Source organism: Paramisgurnus dabryanus, chromosome 1, assembly GCF_030506205.2.
Source record: "Paramisgurnus dabryanus chromosome 1, PD_genome_1.1, whole genome shotgun sequence".
Classification (NCBI taxonomy): Eukaryota; Metazoa; Chordata; class Actinopteri; order Cypriniformes; family Cobitidae; genus Paramisgurnus; species Paramisgurnus dabryanus.
Window position 1 is genome coordinate 57,875,193 of NC_133337.1, and position 19,828 is coordinate 57,895,020.

Sequence of the window (19,828 nt, forward strand, 5' to 3'; positions counted from 1 at the left end):
CCTAGTATTAACGTTACAATGCTTGTCTAATCGATTTAACGTTCCCGATCAGATCTAAGTTAATATAAACACTAAATTTGCTGTTGTTGGCACATTTTGTAGACACTATATTTACAAAAACACAAATGCCTTCAGATATATAGAAAGCTCCATCAAGCCAGCAGGTAAATCATATTGAATATTTTGCAGATTGTCACACTTTAATTCGTTTTATTATATTTCCCATTATAATCACTTGTCTAAGTTGATGCTAGTAATATATAACACATAAAACTTTATTAAAACCATAATAATAGTACTACCCCCTTAGTGCCCTTTTTGGTTTGGGCCACTGCCCCATCTAGCATTTTTATTTTCTAAATGACTGTTCTCATTACAAATATATTCCAAAGAAAAGTGAATGGTTTATAAATAATTTTGGCATTAAGGGATAATTTTGTTAAGGTTTCATGCAAAGGAAGTAAAATAAAAGCTTTTCAACCTAAGGCCAGTGGGTACAGTATGAGTGTGACTTATGAATTGTAGTTTTTACAGAGCTGTGTGTTTCACTAGTTTTTTTTGCTAATTAATTAGTTTGTTTAGTTCATTTTTAACACAATAATATGCACACTAAGGTTTAAAAAAAATGATCTGGCCCTCACATTGTGCCGTTATTTACCATCCGGCCCTCAGCCTAAAATGAGTTTGACACCCCTGGCTTAGCACAATCCATTGAATCTGATTAGACAATTTAGCAACGCGTTCAATAATAATCAGAATTTCGATATTTTTCCAATTTAAAACTTGACTTTTCTGTAGTTACTAAGACCGACAGAAATTAAAAGTTGCGATTTTCTAGGCAGATATGGCTAGGACTACATTCTCATTCTGGCGTAATAATCAAGGACTTTGCTGCCGTAACATGGCTGCAGAAGGCGCAATGATATTACGCAGCAGCCAAAAATAGTTGCCTGAGTATCTTTCAATAGCAGAGGACTATTTTCGTGCACTGCGTAATATCATTGCGCCTCCTGCGGCCATGTTACGGCAACAAAGTCCTTGTTTATTACGCCAGAATGAGAGTGTAGTCCTAACCATATCTGCCTAGAAAATTACAACTTTTACATTTCCATCAGTGTCAGTACACAATGTAACTACAGAAGAGTTAAGTTTTAAACAGGAAAAATATTGAAACTCTTTGGTTATTTTTTAGTGCGATGTTAAATCAATTCAATGGATTGTGCTATGCTATGCTAAAAGTGCTAGCGCCAGACCCGGAGATCAGCTTAATGGATTCCAAAACAGTAAGAATCAAATGTTTAACTCTAGGGGAGCTGGAAAATTAGCATATTTTCAGGAGTGGAGTGTAGTGTCCCTTTAACTTCACCCTAATCCTAACCCACATTAATTACATGGATTGACCAGTTTTTGTTTGCAACGGTTTTTCTGCTAACAAAGCAGCTCAGTCCGTGCCATTGTCCAAAATGAAAGGATTCAAATGCTGTTTATTATTGCAGAGCTTTATTCCTTCATGGCATTATCATATGATACGATATCCATACAGACTGCCTGAAAGCCCACAGCAGTGTTACCTCAAGATTTTTTTAACACTTAAGGTTAAATAAGCTTTGTTCCTCCATTGTAAAACTTCTTCAAGATCCACTCATCTCTGGAGTCTTGCTACATCATCCCCAATCTTTCATCATGACAGCGCATTAAGCTTTCTGACCCATCGGAAATAACACTATATCTTGAGGACACCATCAAATCTAAACATTCAAACAGATGTGGGCAGTGCAAAGACAATACAATAGGGGGAAGTAAAGGGTACGTTCACAGTTTACAGGCTATGAAGCAATAGCAGAATTAGGGAACCAGAAGGGGTCAGAGGTGCCACTTAAAAGCACTTGCGATGCACAATGGATGGCCCGGCCTCATCATACTCCTGCTTGCTTATCCACATCTGCTGGAAGGTGGAAAGGGACGCCAGGATGGAGCCGCCGATCCATACGGAGTACTTGCGCTCAGGTGGGGCAATGATCTGAATACGTGCAAAAAAAGATAAGTGTGATTTATATATGAAGCAAGAATATTAATAAAGTACCAGTAAGCGCATTTTAGTTTATTGACCTTGATCTTCATGGTACTGGGTGCCAAAGCAGTGATCTCCTTCTGCATTCTATCAGCAATACCGGGGTACATGGTGGTACCACCAGACAGCACGTTGTTGGCATAAAGGTCCTTACGGATGTCAATGTCGCATTTCATGATGCTGTTATAGGTGGTCTCATGGATGCCGGCAGACTCCATTCCTTAGGTGGAAAGCAGAACAGTGAGCTTGCAGGTATTGTAAACTACAAATCCATAATTTTGAAAGATAAGAGATGATAGATTTTTCACCGATAAAGGATGGCTGGAAGAGCGTCTCAGGGCAACGAAATCTCTCGTTGCCAATGGTGATCACCTGTCCGTCGGGAAGTTCATAGCTCTTCTCCAAGGAAGAGGAAGAGGCAGCGGTGGCCATCTCGTTCTCAAAGTCCAGCGCGACGTAGCACAACTTCTCCTTGATGTCACGGACAATTTCTCTTTCAGCTATAAAGTGTAGAAGATAAATAAATTAAGGCTAGACTAAATAAAAAAGTTAAATCAGTATTTTCATCTTGTTTTCAGGAAAAATACATAAACATTCACAGACTTATCGAAAGAGAGTGCATTCCAGATATACATTTTATCAGTTTGCGTTTCCATGGAAATCAGACACATGATCTCTTAAAATATATGCTTAAAATATATTTGAGAAGCCACTTTTTTGTAATGTCATCTTAAGGATGAATACATCATTTGTATTGGATCACAAGTCAAAAATAGTAACAAAGATTCGTTTTTGAAATTCAAAAATTTTCCCTATCTGTCACCGGGACGTTTGCCCTTTCAAAAAGTACATCTTTGCGGTTACTAATATAAACCACGAGTTCATATTATTAACTCAGATATGTAGTTGTATACATATCTGTACTTACATGGTACATACAGTATAAGGACCATTGACAGCTAGGGTCCAGTTTGTACATTATCTGGCAATAATTTTTTTGCCAAAGAGCAAACATTGTATTGTTTTATCTTGGCCACTGCCATTGAGACCTCTGAGTTTTTTTTAGATTTGTGTCTGGTATCTATCTGACTATTCCATGCCAGACATGTCAGATCTCTACGTCTGATTCATCTCCAAACTCACCAGTGGTGACGAATGAGTAGCCTCGTTCAGTTAGGATCTTCATGAGGTAGTCGGTGAGATCACGGCCGGCCAAATCCAAACGCATAATGGCGTGGGGAAGAGCGTAGCCCTCGTAAATGGGCACATTGTGGGTGACACCATCACCAGAGTCGAGAACAATGCCTGTCCGAGATGAAGAAGATGTTATTGATGGGTAGGGTTTATGTCAAAAGCATCTTTGAAATGTTTTTTTTGATAGGTTTATTAACCTGTTGTGCGACCAGAGGCGTAGAGGGATAGCACCGCTTGAATAGCTACATACATGGCTGGAACATTGAAGGTCTCAAACATGATCTGCAAAGTTGGACCAACAGACAGAATCAAATGTTCTGTTTTACGATCAAAATGTACACTCACATCATCGTAATCATATGCATATGCATTTTGCTTAAATATAAATATGATATAAAGTGAAATGCACTCTACACAATGCTGGGTTGTTTCAATCCATGTGTGTGTCAAACCCAACCGTTGGGTTAAATAAACCTAGGAAAGTCCATGTTTGACCCAGTTAAAAAACAACACAGCATTTTATGTAAAAAAATCTTTGAAGGTGTGTACCCTGTCATCAAATCAGAATTGATATTTTATAAGATTTAGTCCATGTCTATAGTAGCTTTGAGTTCACCTGTATGTTATGTAAACCTTGTAAACATAATATGATTCAACTTAAAAATTTAAGTTTTCTGTTTGTCTTAAAATTTTGAGTTAATTCAACTTAAAAATATTAGTTTTTTAGTTATCTATTATTTTCAAGGAAACCAGGTAACTTACTTTTATAAGTTGAACCAACAAATCTGTTTTTACAGAAACTTATTTTAACCTTATTTTTACTTTTCCACTTAAATGCTTCCTTACTTCTCATTTTCAAATCACATGTATGGCTATGATGTAAACTAAAGGCTCTTGGCTATTTAAAATGAAGCACATGTCTTGAGAAATCCCCCGTATTTCCTCTTTCAATCGGAAAGAGGAAATGTCTTCCTGTTTAATGATCACTCAAATAAACGCTAAAGAAATAGGAAACTTGAAAGCTCTGTTTCCAACCTGGGTCATCTTCTCCCTGTTGGCTTTTGGGTTAAGAGGCGCCTCTGTCAGCAATGTCGGATGCTCCTCTGGAGCCACACGAAGCTCGTTGTAGAATGAATGATGCCAGATCTGTCAAACACAAATCAAACAAACTTTGGTTATAGGAAATGCTGTATTCGTGTAATAGATGATCAGATGAACAGTTTTGGGCTCTTTTGTGGAGGGTGAAAGCTGATGCTCATAATAGCATGTTAAACAAACAAATACAATGAGGTATCGTGTGGGCCGGCTGAGAAAAAATAACACCTTCTGTTGTGTGCATCTGTTGAATGATGAAACCACAAGGCTTGAAATTCCTGACATGAGTTTTGCATTCAGGTGTGAATCATCAACAGTACGGTTGGGATTTATCCGGAAAAGTATATGTGATGGATGTAGGTGTAAAGATTGCATCTGATGAAACTATTGCAGGTGTATCTGACACAAAGATTCTGAGGGCGTTAAAGGAGCCATAAATGCTCTTTTAAAAGGAAATGCTGTTTAAATTTCCTTTTGTGCAGAAAAGTAGTAGGCTGTCTGCCAGTATTCAAACATTTGGTATAACTTTGGAAAATACGTAATAAAAGACAATTGTGGGTCATTTTAAGTGAACTGTTTGGAATTCTCCCGCATTTGGCCGTATCTTGTGTTTGTTATCTGCTGGCTTGGTTGATAGGATCTTCATACCTTTTCCATGTCGTCCCAGTTTGTGATGATGCCATGCTCTATGGGGTACTTGAGGGTCAGGATTCCCCTTTTGCTTTGCGCCTCATCACCAACATAACTGTCTTTCTGCCCCATTCCCACCATCACTCCCTAAAGACAGAGTTATTAACACAGTCAGAAGACTTTCCTATCCACAAGCTCGCTTCCAGTAAATTGCATCCTAATCTTTTTGGCGTGCTTAACCTCTGGGCAGCCGTCCAGTTTCCATTGTATATTCTGAGTCAGATCAAGATTAAAGGCATAATTTCAAAGGCAAATATGTGTTCTTGTTCGTCGTTTGTTTGGTACAGGATTGTGTTAGCAGTGCACAGGTTCGATTAGCAGGAAACACACATACTGATGTATATCTTGAATGCACTGTAAATTGCTTCGGGTCTGCCAAATGTGTATAAATCGGGCTATGTAAACTCTAATACACTGGACTATTTTTACTTCATTATCCACAAAAATATTTAAAGGCCACCCTTCTCAAAATTTCTACTCTACAATGTCAGAAAAAAAGATCCGAATATGTACCATTTAAAGGGGTTATATTATGAGATTTTTTTAAGGTGTAAAATAACTATTTGGTGTCCCCAGAGTGCATATGTAAAGTTTTAGCTCAGTATACCCCACAGATAATTTATTATAGCGTGTTAAAATTGCCAGTTTGTAGGCCTGAGCAAAAGTTTGCCGTTTTTGGGTGTGTCCTTTTAAATGCAAATGAGCGGATGAAATGCAAACACTGATAGCAACTATGGTGCTTTGTTGCAATTGAAACATTGAAATCATTTTTGGATTTTTTTTCTGTCAGTTTGTAAAAATAAATACTCAAACACTAAGTGTAATCTATTTTTGTTTAAATTTTATTTGAATTCTTTTATGTCATCTTAAAGGGATATTATGCCGGTTATGACGCCATTTTGCACGCGATTGACAGGAGACATTACTCAATGTACCCATGGCAATGAGCGCTCACTACGCTAAAAACTCTCTCGTGAATCGTGTTAGTCGAAGATAGCGTTGTTACCGAAAGAGCTGCGTGGATAACCTCTGTGAATGATGAACACACTTTTTTGTGGGTTTAAAGTCAAAATGTGCTCCCTGATCCCTGTTTTCTACCATTATAAAGCTTGGAAGAGCAAGGACATTTACTAAAATAACTCCAAATGTGTTCGTCTGAAAGATGATGGACATATGCACCTAGGATTGCTTAAGGTTGAGTGCATCATGGGGTCATTTTGATATTTGGCTGGAGTATCGTTTTAATGTGCTCTGGTTGAGAAACACTGGTTTATTACTACCTAAATGCAACATTTGTTGTTGTAAGAGTATCTTTGTTGTTTGCTTCGAGTAATTGGAGTGGTCGAGCGATGCTCACCTGGTGTCTGGGTCGACCCACTATAGAGGGGAACACCGCTCTGGGAGCATCATCCCCGGCGAAGCCTGCCTTACACAGACCTGATCCATTATCACACACGAGGGCGGTGCTTTCTTCGTCGTCACACATTTTCAAGTCGGATGTCCTTCCTTACTCCAACAGGAGACAATCACTGCAAACACATTATAAGACAATAATCAATGTTACGCATTCTGTAAGATTTGTAGCAGTTTGTGTTTATTAAGCTGTTAGTTGGAGACAAATTTGTCTGTAGAAAGCATCTGAATCTGAAAAACCAGAAACATAAAAAGCATAAATACTGTACAATAATAATACGTGTAAGTGTTTGCGTGGGTTGTGTTGTGATGCTGTGCAAAGTATTTAACATGCAAGCATTTACTGCACCACACCCTACTGCTTGGAAACATGAAGGTGAAAACTACCTTATGCATCTGGAAAGTCCATTTATGAGGTAGTACCTAATATGTATTCCTTCTGTGCAGTTAGTGAACTTGATTTCAAACTTAATTTTAACCTTTGCTAACCTTTGGAATCTCCAAATTTAAGATGCATAATTAAAAAAATGTGTCTTGTTAAGATTGAGCATAAAAATATTAAAAAGATGTCTACATTTTCTAAAGCTCCTCTTCCAGTATCCTGCTGTCTCCACTGTGTGAACATTGCACCATGGGAAAACTTCCTAATTTGGAAATGATGGGGAGGCATGTCAGTCTTTGGACTTCACTAGCTCACCCTCCCTCTGTCCTGTCTACAACAGTTTATAAAAAAGAGGGGAATGAGAGGATTGGTCCCTGGTCCAAAAGAACCATATTTAGTCATAAACCACACAAATCAGATGGCCATTCACAGCCTTGCTGTGTTCTTAGCTTTCACCTGTATTGTATATCAAAACACACAACGGCCTTCAGAAAGACTCTTGGGATAACTTTCAGCATCATCATAAAATCACATGCTTGATACCAATATAAAGAGCACAGACACCTTTATACAGTACTATACATGCAGACAACAGTAGTTACTCATAAACAACAAATGTGACTCTGCCTGTGAAATCTGAGATGAGTATGAGATTAGGCGCATCAATTTACTAATTTTAATCTAAGACATGGTCTTACTCAGTCAAGGTTAGATTTTCACTGAATGTTTTATACATTATGCAAAATTCACAAATGTTTACTGTAATGCTGAAACTTTGGTTTTTAGTGTTAAAGATTACAGTAATTTTACTGACTCAAAAACATGCAGACACTATCTACAAAACATATCAAAACCAGCATGCACCTGTGCATTAATCATTTTACTCCACACACCATACCTAAAGCAAACTAAACTCTTAACTTTACTTTAACTCATAAGATTGCAAAGTATAAAACTTGCGGTCAATAGTCTGAGACATAGCAGATGACACTTACCCTGACAGCGCTGGCCGGGGCGGGGGGATTTAGTCACTTGGTGATGGTGTGCTGTTCACTGGTTTGTGATGTTCTTATGTAGCTCCCATCCTTGCTCACCACACCCTCCTACATCCCAAACAAGGAGCCTGGGCTGCACTCGGATCGGTAGCTTTACTCCACTAAAGCCTTATAGGGATGACTGGGAGAGAAACACTCCAATCCGGGCGTCTGCAGGGCGGTTGCCTACCTCATCACAGGGCATTCCAATGGCCATTTTCCTTTTTTCTTCAAAAAATTTGGGGATCACACCATGCAGGAAGATAAACACACAGTTAGGCCTAGCTATTTCAAAACAAGGGGTGTCATACACACCTACAAAATAGGTGAATCAAAAATTGAATACATTTTTCATGTTGTATGTAAAAGAGCAGCTTTTTGCTAAACTTTTTGACAGTTGGGTGGGTAATGCAGATGTTGTCACCACATTTAGACATTTAAATGAACAATTTCTGCCACAGAATAACTGCAAAAATCATGCCAATTATAATTATAAACTAAAACACTCAAAATCCACATCCCCTCAATTTGAATATATGTTTGAATAGCCCTACCTGACCTGCATACAATATTCAAAATAGAATAGAATTTGGATAACACCAAGACATGTGCTAAGTTATTTTCAATCCAACATTGGGTCAAAAATGGACAAACCTAGACGTTGGGGTTAAATTAATCAAGAAAGTGTTTATTTGACCAACAGTGTGTTAAAACAACCCAGCACGTTTTGGTTGAAACAATTCAGGTTAAATTACAACCCAGCGGGTTGGGTTTTGCCTTTTCTTGACCCAGCATTTTAGGGTTGAAAAACAATCCAGCATTTTTTTGAGTGTGGAATTATGTAATACAATTTTTTAAAGGGACGGTTTACCTAAAAATTCAAATTCTGTCATCATTTACCCTCAGGTTGTTACAAACCTTTATAAATGTCTGTGTTTTGTTAAACACAAAGACACTGAAATCTATATATGATCCAATCATATCCAGGACCAAATAGAGTAAAATAGACAAGTGGATGCTACACATTGGTGGTGGTGGTGGTTGAGAAGAATCCCCCTTTCACACGTGCTTTGAGTGCTGCAGAAAAGCGCTATATAAATGTAATGAAATCTTATGGGTCAATACACAATACTGGTTGTATTGGCTGAACAATTAATCCATATCACAAACAGAACACCAGAAATAACTGCATGTTAAACTTTCTTTTTTATATATATATATATATAATTGTCATATTTATACTTCTTTACATTCACAACGTCATTGTCAAATAAAAAAATGAATGACCAAGCAATTTATGGTGCAATTTATTGGGTATATAGACAAATGAGACCTAAATCTTGTGCATTTTCCAAATGGTCATACTGTTTGTTTCCTCTTTGTAAATGTAATAAAACCCCAGATTTAAATCTGCATTTTCAAAATATATTTCAACTGAAAGACGGGCATGTCATTGTGTTATGTCAATTACATGCAGACTTAAAGGGATAGTTCACCCAAAAATGAAAATAATGTCATTAATGACTCACCCTCATGTCGTTCCAAACTCGTAAGACCTCCGGTTTCTTCAGAACACAGTTTAAGATGTTTTATATTTAGTCCGAGAGCTTGTCGACCCTTCATTGAAAAATCTATGTACGGTATACTGTCCATGTCTAGAAAGGTAATAAAAACATCATCAAAGTAGTCCATGTGACATCAGTGGGTTAGTTAAAATGTGTTAAAGCATCGAAAATATGGTTTTGTTAAAAATAACAAAAATTATGACTTTATTCAGCATTGTCTTCTCTTCCGCGTCTGTTGTGAAGCACATGCGCAAGACTAAAGTCACGTGACTGCAGTGACGTGTTATCCTCAGACATGTTTGCAAAGTTTTTTTTTTTTTTTACTTACAGTGTGTGTCTCCCTCAGACTGTAAACGAAGCCCGGGCGCACAAAAAAACCAGCTGGGGCGCACCAGATAACACGTCAGCCGCGTCGTACGTCATCCGCATCTAGGGTGGCCATTCGTGCCAGTTCCGCCGGACACGTCCCGAACATGTTTTTGGCGCGTTCTCCGGAACTCACATTTCTGTTAAAATACATTAGAAAATTAAGAATTATTTCTTTTAAGACATACAATCATTGTAGTTTCATTCTTACCTTGAAATTTAACGGTTGGTTTTCTGAAATTGAACCCGAAATATAAAACCTTGATGACGTATGTGGTCAACCAATGCGACTTCCGGAGAAAGCACGTGAAAACATGTTCGGGATGTGTCCGGCAGAACTGGCACGAATGGCCACCGCAGTCATGTGACTTTAGTCTCGCGCATGCGCTTCACAACAAACGCGGAAGAGAAGACAATGTTGAATAAAGTCGTAATTTTTGTTATTTTTGGACCAAAATCTATTTTTGATGCTTCAACACATTCTAACTGACTCACTGATGTCACATGGACTACTTTGATGATGTTTACCTTTCTGGACATGGACAGTATACCGTACATAGATTTTCAATGAAGGGTCAAGCTCTCGTAGGAAATCTAAAACATCCTAAACGGTTTTTCTAAGATGAACGGAGGTCATTTATGACATTATTTTCATTTTTGGGTGAACTATCCCTTTAACGATGATAATAAGAGACCCTGCCTGTGAAAACCCAGCTAGTCATAGCTTTGTAATCTACTGCTACATAAAATTATAATGTTAAGAACATTTTGAGAAAATATTATGAACATTATGAGACTTTAGCCTGACAGGCCCACATACAGTATCCTCTTCGGCCTTACATAATCAGAGAGGAAACAAGAGTTGAGTTTCACTGTATGATATCAAGTTCAGAGGAACTAACTGCTACTGTAACGCAGTTTCAATATATTCAGATATATCTGTCCACCTCCTACAGTACAATTTAAGCCCAGTGCTAAAGCAATCTATAGTATGCTTCTGTTTAAGTATGACACATCGAGACAAATGTGTGGAATGATCACAATTAGTCTTTAGTGAAAGGCAGGTCGTGATGCAACACACACACCCTACTAGTTGCACCGGTTCTTCTTAAGTAGGGTTAATTATTTTTATATGTATTTTTTACATTCCTGACTAGGAAAACCTCAGTCTGTATTATTCCCCCATAAACAGATTCGCAGAATGCGTCTGGTCGTTTTTTTAATTTTTTTTTGCTCAGCTTTCCTCACTGAAGGATAGAGCTCGGCTTTCCCTTCCCCTTTTGTAGTATGTGCGGCCTTATCAGACCAAAAAAGGAACTGTTCTGTAAATAAGGAGAGAATTGGCAGGCCGATGCTCTTAGAGGCATGTAAGGAAAGAAATGACCCCACTGAAGGTGTGGTCTGGCTGGGAAATAACACAAAACAAGATATGCTCAGGAGAAATACAGCTTGTTGTGTATTTAAACATTTATGTCTTTGTTTGCACAAGGGAAAGGCCTTTAAAATGGGGAAAAGCAAGAGGAAGAGGAATTTCATCTTATTCTCAAATAGGGGCCTCATGGAAGACCACTTTAGCTGTGTATATCTTTCATGCAACCCTATGGTTTACTACTTGCAGCTTTATTTCCATGTTTAGGTATGTTCTCTTGCCATGCCGTGACTTCCGACTCTGACGTGGAATAGCATGCGGATTTGAAGTACCAGGACCTCCTCCTTATGTGAAAAACAAGTTTTAACATGGAGTGCACGCCAGCATAATTTGATATGAGTGCAACGCATTTGCGTCATACAAATTCATATAATATATGCTGACGCCTGATGCACAATATACAATGATCTAAAACTTTTACTTATTACACAATACAAATTTCCTTGTTTTGTTTTTTTGTTCTTTTGTTTTATGTGTCACACCACACCTTGTACAATGAACTGTAATTTCCTGAATAGAGTCCAGGTCATTTGAAGTGATTTAAAAAACAAACCTAAACTCATTTCAATCCGTTATATCTAAATAAATGTAGATACTTTTTAAATATGCTAAAGCTGTAATATTATCCATGCATTAGCTGATATCCACAGCGACTGTGTATTAAAAACACATTTTATCAGTACGTGTGTTCCCTGGGCTCAAACCTATAATATTTGATGCTGCCAATGCAATGCTCTACCAATTGAGCTATATGAACAGACAGTATAGGGGCACGGAGAGTTTGCTACTGGATGCCGGACAAAACCTCTGCTGCTTTGGAATGTGCTTTGACCGAAAATGGCAAAGCAGCTGTGCTCTTATGGACTCCAGCCTGTGTCTTATTGGACACATAGCATCAACAAACATCTCTTCACAACCAGCGCTGGAATGTCTTGTAACAGTTGCGTGCAAGCTTTATACTATCATTGTACCTCGATCTGTGATATACGGTGATATACTTTTGGAATCGCTTCTTTTAGCTTGGTTTCACAGACAAGGCTTAGCTAAAGCTAAGACAAGGCCTTAGTAAAATGAAGATGTTTAAGCATCTTTAATAAACATGCCTTAAAGGAATAGTCTACTCATTTTCAATATTATTACCTTAACTATGAAGAGTTGATACATCCCTCTATCATCTTACTGCGTGCACGTAAGCGCTGGGGCGCGCTTCGACACTTCGATAGCATTTAGCTTTCATTCAATGGTACCACTCAGAAATAAAGTTAGAAGTGACCAAACACATCAACGTTTTTCCTATTTAAGCCGAGTAGTTATACGAGCAAGTTTGGTGGTACAAAATAAAACGTAGCGCTTTTCTAAGCGGATTTAAAAGAGGAACTATATTGTAAGGCGGAACAGCACTTTTGAGTACTTCAACTCGCCTGAAAAATCCGCTCCCCTTCTCCCTCTCATAATGGGAGAGGGAGAGTGTTACTGCGCCGAGTCGAAGTACATAAAAGTACATAAATCGCTAAGATGATAGAGCAGGAGTGGGGAACCCTGGGTCCTGGAGGGCCACTGTCCTGCAGAGTTTAGTTCCAACCCTAATCAAACACACCTGATTTTCATTTCCAAGTAATCCTGAAGACTTTAATTTGATTTTTCAGGTATCAACTCTTCTTAGTTAAGGAGGTAATAACAGTATTTTAATATTGAAAATGAGTAGACTATTCCTTTAAAAAAAGGTGTTACCGGTGTGTATCTTGAGACAAATTAATGGCACTGGTTTATTTTAAGATCTGTCAGTGCAGTTATTTGTTTAATTGGAACTGCTAAAACATTTGTTTCAGTCTAGGACTAGGCTTAGGCCTAAGCCTTGTTTTTGAAACCAGGGGGTTATGATTCATAGATAGATAGGAAGATGGATCAAGAGGAAAAGGAGGCAAAAGCAGGAGAAATTCTGAGCATGTCTTGAACGAAAACGTGACCCTGTCTGTGAAATCCAGTCTCATAATCTTATACTGATATTCGAAGCATCAAAGTTTTGTTTCACTCAATAATTTATTTTAATAATTTTTTGACATGACCTTACTCAGTCAATATTAAAGATATCAAAGTTATATTTACACAGAATGTTCTTTACATTATTTAGGATGATTTTATGGAGAAATCAGTAACTCATAAAAATGTATTTAGCTGGGTTTTCACAGGCAGGATCACAAACCATTAATGGATTTCTGTTTCATGTTGTAAATTAAAAAAAAAGAATATATTGATTTAAATAAAGAAATAATCTCAAACTATTTTTGTTAAATGTATTATTGAATAATTAATCTAGATCTAATGCATTAAATAATATTACATTATTAAACTCGTTTTGTTTTTAACCTCATAGGTGCGTGTCTGACATACCATTCTGTTTCCACGTATTGCATCACGATCTGAAAAGGAAAACCGTGAATAGAAAGTTGCTGTCGTTGGACTTTCCCTTCCGAGTTTCCATTGTAAGCACATGAACTCCACCCAGTGCTCTCATCTCCCTCACGTGGAGCTTTTCATACTGCATCTACACTAAATGTCCTCAAGGGGGCTCATGTGGTCATAGGAGACACTTTTAAAGTATTCAAGGCGTTTGAACCATCTCTCAATGTAAGTTTGCATCAGGGCCAATGGCACAGGTCTGGCATTTCCATAGTTTCACCTAACTGAGCGTTATCTGATGCATAGCATACACGTATAGAAAACTAAATTTGAACATAATAATAATAATAATAATAATAATATTACTAATGAACGTGTTTTCCCTCTGATGTATCTATGTTTGCGTAAATCTTGATTTTACGTGTGACCCTGACATCTGTGAAAACCCAGATAAAGTATTTTTGGTGGTTTACCATTTACTGCATAAAATCATCATAATTCATTCTGTGAAAATATCATCTTGATATCTTTAGCCTACTTTAAAGATTAATATCAAACTTTCATGTTCCAAACTTTGATGGATTTTACAGAAAGGGTAACAAATGCTTCTAATCTTTGTGATCATAATAGTGTGAAATCATTACAAATTTGGCGTTTGTAAAAATGTTTGACCTGGGGGATCTGATATGGCTTGAACTGGCAGGAAATGCAATAATGTGGTTTTAACACGGTTTAAATACACCGCAAATTACCCATGAAAAATATGTTAGGGCAAGTCATTACAAGAAACTATCACATGCACCAAGCGCACACACAGTCAGGCATACATGGTTTAGGGGACAATTCTATAGACACAATGCATTTTATACTGTACAAACTGCCTATTCTGTCCCCCTAACCTACTCCAGTCCCTAACCCCAACCGTCACAAAAAACGGTTGGCAGTCTTTAATTTATAAAAAAGTTCCATTTTGTATGTTTTTAAAGCTGTGCAGTTTACAGGGACACAACATGTTTATAGAATTATAAACATGTCATTATACACTATTCATTTCATTATACACTATTTCCCGTACAACACAAATACCCCCCACACACATACCCATGTACACACACATACATACGGAGCCCGCGAGGGGACATGGTGGTGGATAATATTTGGGATGAGAGGGAATTTTTTTTTATAGCTTTTGCGTTCCCCTGAGAAGCTTTTTGCGTTCCCCCGAGAAACCTTTTGCGTTCCCCCGAGAAACTTTTTGCGTTCCCCCGAGAAACTTTTTGCGTTCGCTCGCAAAAAGAGCCTATGTTTCGACCCACAGCGCTTCACAGCGTCACCTGAGACAGTTCACAAGGTAATGGCATCATTGATGCCAGCTGTTTGTAGATATGATATATAACTACTGTTATTAAAGAATGATACCGTATTTCTTTGTATTTAAGTCCAAGTTCAAAATAACACTCTATAAACCGCTCCATTGTGAATGCATTGAGCTGTCTGAACCATGGGGACGGGAGATAAAGTGTTTATCTGAACTAAAAACATGACCTGTTTCACAATGGAGCGGTTTAAAGAGTGTTATTTTGAACTTGGACTTAAATACAAAGAAATACAATATCATTATTTAATAACAGATAACAGCGGACATCAATGATGCCATATGGTGTAGTGCTGGGAACACTTAGCTATACGGAGTACCCTTATTAGATGGCACGGGGTAGCCTATATCCACCTCTAAATCTGAAATATTAAATATTAATATAATTTCTATAATGATCTTAATGCTGAGGAGTCAAGCAGCATAAGTTAAGTTACAATACTAGACCATTTTGGAGTGAACTAAGGCTATGCAAGACTAGCCACTTACACTGTTTATTTTGAACTTGGACTTAAATACAAAGAAATACCGTATAATACTTTTTCTCGCAAAAAGTTTCTCAGGGGGACGCAAAAGGTTTCTCGGGGGAACGCAAAAGTTTTGCGAGAGAACGCAAAGTTTCTCGGGGGAACGCAAAAGTTTTGCGAGAGAACGCAAAAAGCTTCTCGGGGGAACGCAAAAGCAATTCCCTCTTATCCCAAATATTATCCACCACCATGTCCCCTCGCGGGCTCCGTACATACACACACGAAAAGAGAATAAGATGTGATGCTGCGTCCGAAACCGCCTACTACATACTATATAGTACGCGAAAAGCAGTAGGCGAGGCGAGTAGTATGTCCGAATACATAGTATTCGAAAAACAGTATGCGAAAAGTACCCGGATGACCTACTACTTCCGGTTTGATTTTGCAGTGTGCATACGATGGACGCTTCACATTGGCCCTGTCCCAAATGGCACACTCCGGACTTGTGGTCCTCCTCAGAGTCCACACTTTGATGACATCACGTAGTCCAGACTTTAGGGACGCTTGATGCGAGTCCACGTGGGTGCACCGGAGTCGTATTTTGGGACAGACTCGAGCATCACACCGGAAATAGGTAGAGAAGTTGCCCGTCAGTGTGAACTCCTCCCTTCCGTCATCTGATTGGTCTGACTGCCCTTTCGCAATGACTTCTGGGTTGGTAAAGTGTGCGAAGCCTGCTGCAGTGCGGGCTTCGCTGAAGACCGCATCAAAGGGGGCAAAGGAGGCGCTGATGAGCACACTTCAAAGCTTAAAAATTACAGTTGGGACACCCTACAGACTCGTAGACTAAGCGAGAATGCGCAATTTAAGACCATGAGACCGAAAGTCCACATGAAGTGCGCCATTTGGGACAGGGCCTATCCCATGATGCCCCGGACGAGGAGTTATCCAACGAAGAAGAAGATGCACGGGGCTGTTTTCGCGCTGAAATGACATGACGTGATGACGACGTATGTCACGTGATGTAGCAACATGGCGGATGAAGTACGTCCGAATCTCATTCATACTACCCGGATTCATACTATACAGTACCTACTGTTTTAACGCCAAGTAAGTAGGTACTTCATCTAATTCAGTACCTACTATACAGTATGCGGTTTCGGACGCAGCCTGAGTGTCTCAGGGGTTCTCAAAGTCCGGACTCCGGTCCGGATCCGGACCCGCGTCCACTTCATATTACAAGTGCATTCATTTCTATGTGATTGATTAAATGTGTGCATTTGCTACGTTACAAATGCATATTAAACTTGTAAACCATTCGTTTAGTTTTTTTTTCTTTTTAGATTTAAGAGTATTCCTGGTCCGAAAATAAAACGAATTATTTTAAAATTTTCTGTGTGACGCTGTAGCCATCACACCCAGATAGCACAGCTACTTCATGTACTACGGCTTTTGATCAGTAAGTCCTTATCAATCTGAAATCACTGTTGGTTTGAGTCGTTTAAAACATGCATTTGAAAAAGCAACACTCGTCAAACATATTCTATATACATATTCTTTATTATCATAAAATTACCTGAAAAGGTTTGAAGAACAGCAATAAAAATATATCCTTAAGACATTTCCTGGAGCTGCGTGTGTCTTGTTCTTCGTCTGCAGCGCATATTAAGTTTCTGCCCAAGAGCGCCCCCTGGCTTTTGGATGTAGTGGCATTTCACCGTAATTCATTGAGAAGCCAATTTACAGGCGCACCCCTAATTTAGGTCAGTGTCTCTGCCTACCAACCACACTTTTTTTCCATGGTTTATGCATCTGATGGAGAACAAACTGTGCCATTTCTCTAATTAGGTTGCTCTGTATTTTGCACCTCGTTACTTTTGGCATATTTCCTGTGTTTATGTTTTATTTATTTTTTTTACTTTAAATGCAAAATACACATATGTTTTTCCCAAACTATTTGTGTTGATTTGGGTAACACTTTATTTTACGACCCGCAAAGTACCGCGTAATTAAACCGAATTTACAGCGTACCTATTTGTAACAACAGGGTAGGTAACCTGTAGGTATAAGGGAATAATATTTTAAGTTTGGGGTAATAAGGGGGTAAGAATATGAAGAATTATAAATTATTTATACTCTTAAGTATTTTATAACAACAGGGTACCTATTGTAATATTACGTGGTATGTATGACTTTGGGGAAATTATGTTTTATTTATTTTTTATTGTGAATTTTTCATATTGACTACTGAATGTTGTATACAGTCAATGTCTACGAGCCACATCGGCAAATAAATATAACATTATAAATTGTTTTAGTAGCCTATATTACTTGCTTTTAATAACAAAAGTCCAGCTGATTTAATGTGGTTATCTTTTTTTTAAGGTAAGTACAATAAAAATAGCAACTTATTCCCTATTTACCAGGAAACTCCTACATTTGCGGACATATTTGAAGTGGTGCTTTGCAATTTATTTACTGTAAGTATTTTAGCCAAATATAATTTATGCAATGGCAAACCAGAATGAAACAACAGCAGCTCCCGCTAAAGCAAAAGACGACTACATGCGTAGGCTACTGCGCAGGTGTAGAACGCGCGGCCATCTGCAGGAGGTTTGCTGGAACGCGATCCTGAGGTGAAATTTCTTTAAGAGGTTTTAAAAACGTTTTACACTGTGGAGTACGGCTGCGAGTGATGTCAGCAGGATCCGCATGTTGGATAAGGTGACTGGTTTTGTTAATACATGACTCACGCATTTCAAACAACGTTTTTCAAGAAAGTTGCCAGCTAACGGTAGCAGGTTAGCTAGCACATAAGTAAGCCTAAAGTTATTAACGTAACTGGCTCAGAAAACTCTGTTTCTGTCAAGGCACAGTGAAGAAACATTTACTGAAGGCTTTCTTTTATGTTTTTTATATGTAATGCAGAACAGCATTTGTGAGACGACAACTCATCATCCGAGTGGACAAGAACACCAACAGAGGAAGCCAAGCCGCAAAAACAATGAAAAATTGTCATGACTTTTTATTTTAAATAAAAGTTATGTGATAATAAACATTAAGTGTTGGCTTAATTATAGTGTTTTAAAGATGTTTTGAAATAAGTTGTTTTAAAATAAAAATAACAATATTCTGTATGTTTATGGTATTTACCCTATAACATTTATAACAAGAGGTGAACAAAGCCCCACTTTAGTTTACAGCCCGCAAATATGTGAGTTACCTGGTACATACACAGAACAATCGGGGAATAAGCCCCACTTTAATTTACAGCCCGCAAATATAAGAGTTACTTCGTAACTCATGTATACATATACAGATCAAAGAGGTACAAGTTGCTATTATTTTTATTGTGTGTTATTTTTATTTGCCGACGTGGCTTGTAGACATCAACTGTAGGCTATACAAAACACTTCATCAGGGCTGCGTTCAGCCCCGACAAAACGTTGCACAACGTTTATTAAACTGAAACAGTGATGCATTGAACACCCTGTTGTGATGACGCAAGAGTTGCAACTACGGTAGCTGAGAGGCCATTCTTTGTGTTCTTTTTTAAATGTTTCTAAAGCCTGATGAAATCGTTATAAATGTGTGTTTAATACTGTAAAATACCCTCGATGTTACAATCACTGACCTTGCTGTCCAAAATGAAAGACAACATTCCAACTTTAACCCATTGAGAGAGCTGTCTCTTTACTATCGCGTGGTTTTATACATCTTGCCGCTGATTGGGCCGACATTTCTGACACACCCACCAAACAAGAGAAAACGCTTCCGTTGCACACCGTTTCCAGGAAACATGTCGTTCAACCCGGAAACCGTAGCAAAATGTTGCGCACCGGTGTGAGATTGAACATGCCCCAGGTAAGTAGCAAATATGAAAAAAAAAACATATTACACATAGACCATATTACCCATAGACGTAAGTCATACATACCACGTAATATTACAATAGGTACCCTGTAGTTATGAAATACTTAGAGAATAATTTTCCATATATTCTTACCCCCTTATTACCCCAAACTTAAAATATTGTTCCCTTATAACTACAAGTACGTACTGTAGAGGTACTCTGTTGTTACAAATAGGTACGCTGTAAATTCGGTTTAATTACGCGGTACTTTGCGGGTCGTAAAATAAAGTGTTACCCATTTGAATGTAAACTTTGAGAACCCCTGGTCTAATGCTTTAGGGCTAATGTTATTTAAAAAATATCAAACTCTGCGTAACCTCGTCGTGGAAAAAATGAGATGCAGAATGAAAGACATTAGTGTATTAACCTACATAATTGTGGTTTATGCATGTGTGTGTGGTGAGGTTCTTCTTCTTGATTTCCCCTCTCTCTAT

At 38.1% G+C, this 19,828-nt stretch overlaps 1 protein-coding gene across 1 annotated transcript; it reads right to left on the reverse strand.

Annotated features, from left to right (window-relative positions):
* Positions 1–1,483: 1,483 nt before the first annotated feature.
* On the reverse strand, positions 1,484–7,997 carry acta2 (actin alpha 2, smooth muscle). The gene is made up of 9 exons (XM_065242580.2): positions 7,841–7,997; positions 6,408–6,579; positions 5,009–5,137; positions 4,301–4,411; positions 3,463–3,547; positions 3,215–3,376; positions 2,380–2,571; positions 2,110–2,291; positions 1,484–2,020 (listed from the first exon to the last, which is right to left on the reverse strand). The coding sequence occupies exons 2-9, from the start codon at positions 6,534–6,536 to the stop codon at positions 1,877–1,879; spliced, it is 1,134 nt and encodes a 377-aa protein (XP_065098652.1). The 5' UTR covers positions 6,537–6,579; positions 7,841–7,997; the 3' UTR covers positions 1,484–1,876.
* Between the last annotated feature and the right edge of the window lie 11,831 nt (positions 7,998–19,828).

Excerpts from the sequence above, each read along its gene's own strand:
- acta2 (XM_065242580.2), bottom strand. The coding sequence starts at position 6,536 with ATGTGTGACGACGAAGAAAGCACCGCCCTCGTGTGTGATAATGGATCA. Across the intron at positions 5,138-6,407 it reads TGGGTCGACCCAGACACCAG|GGAGTGATGGTGGGAATGGG; the intron begins GTGAGCATCGCT and ends CTCTGTCTTTAG. Across the intron at positions 3,377-3,462 it reads CGCCTCTGGTCGCACAACAG|GCATTGTTCTCGACTCTGGT; the intron begins GTTAATAAACCT and ends CATCTCGGACAG.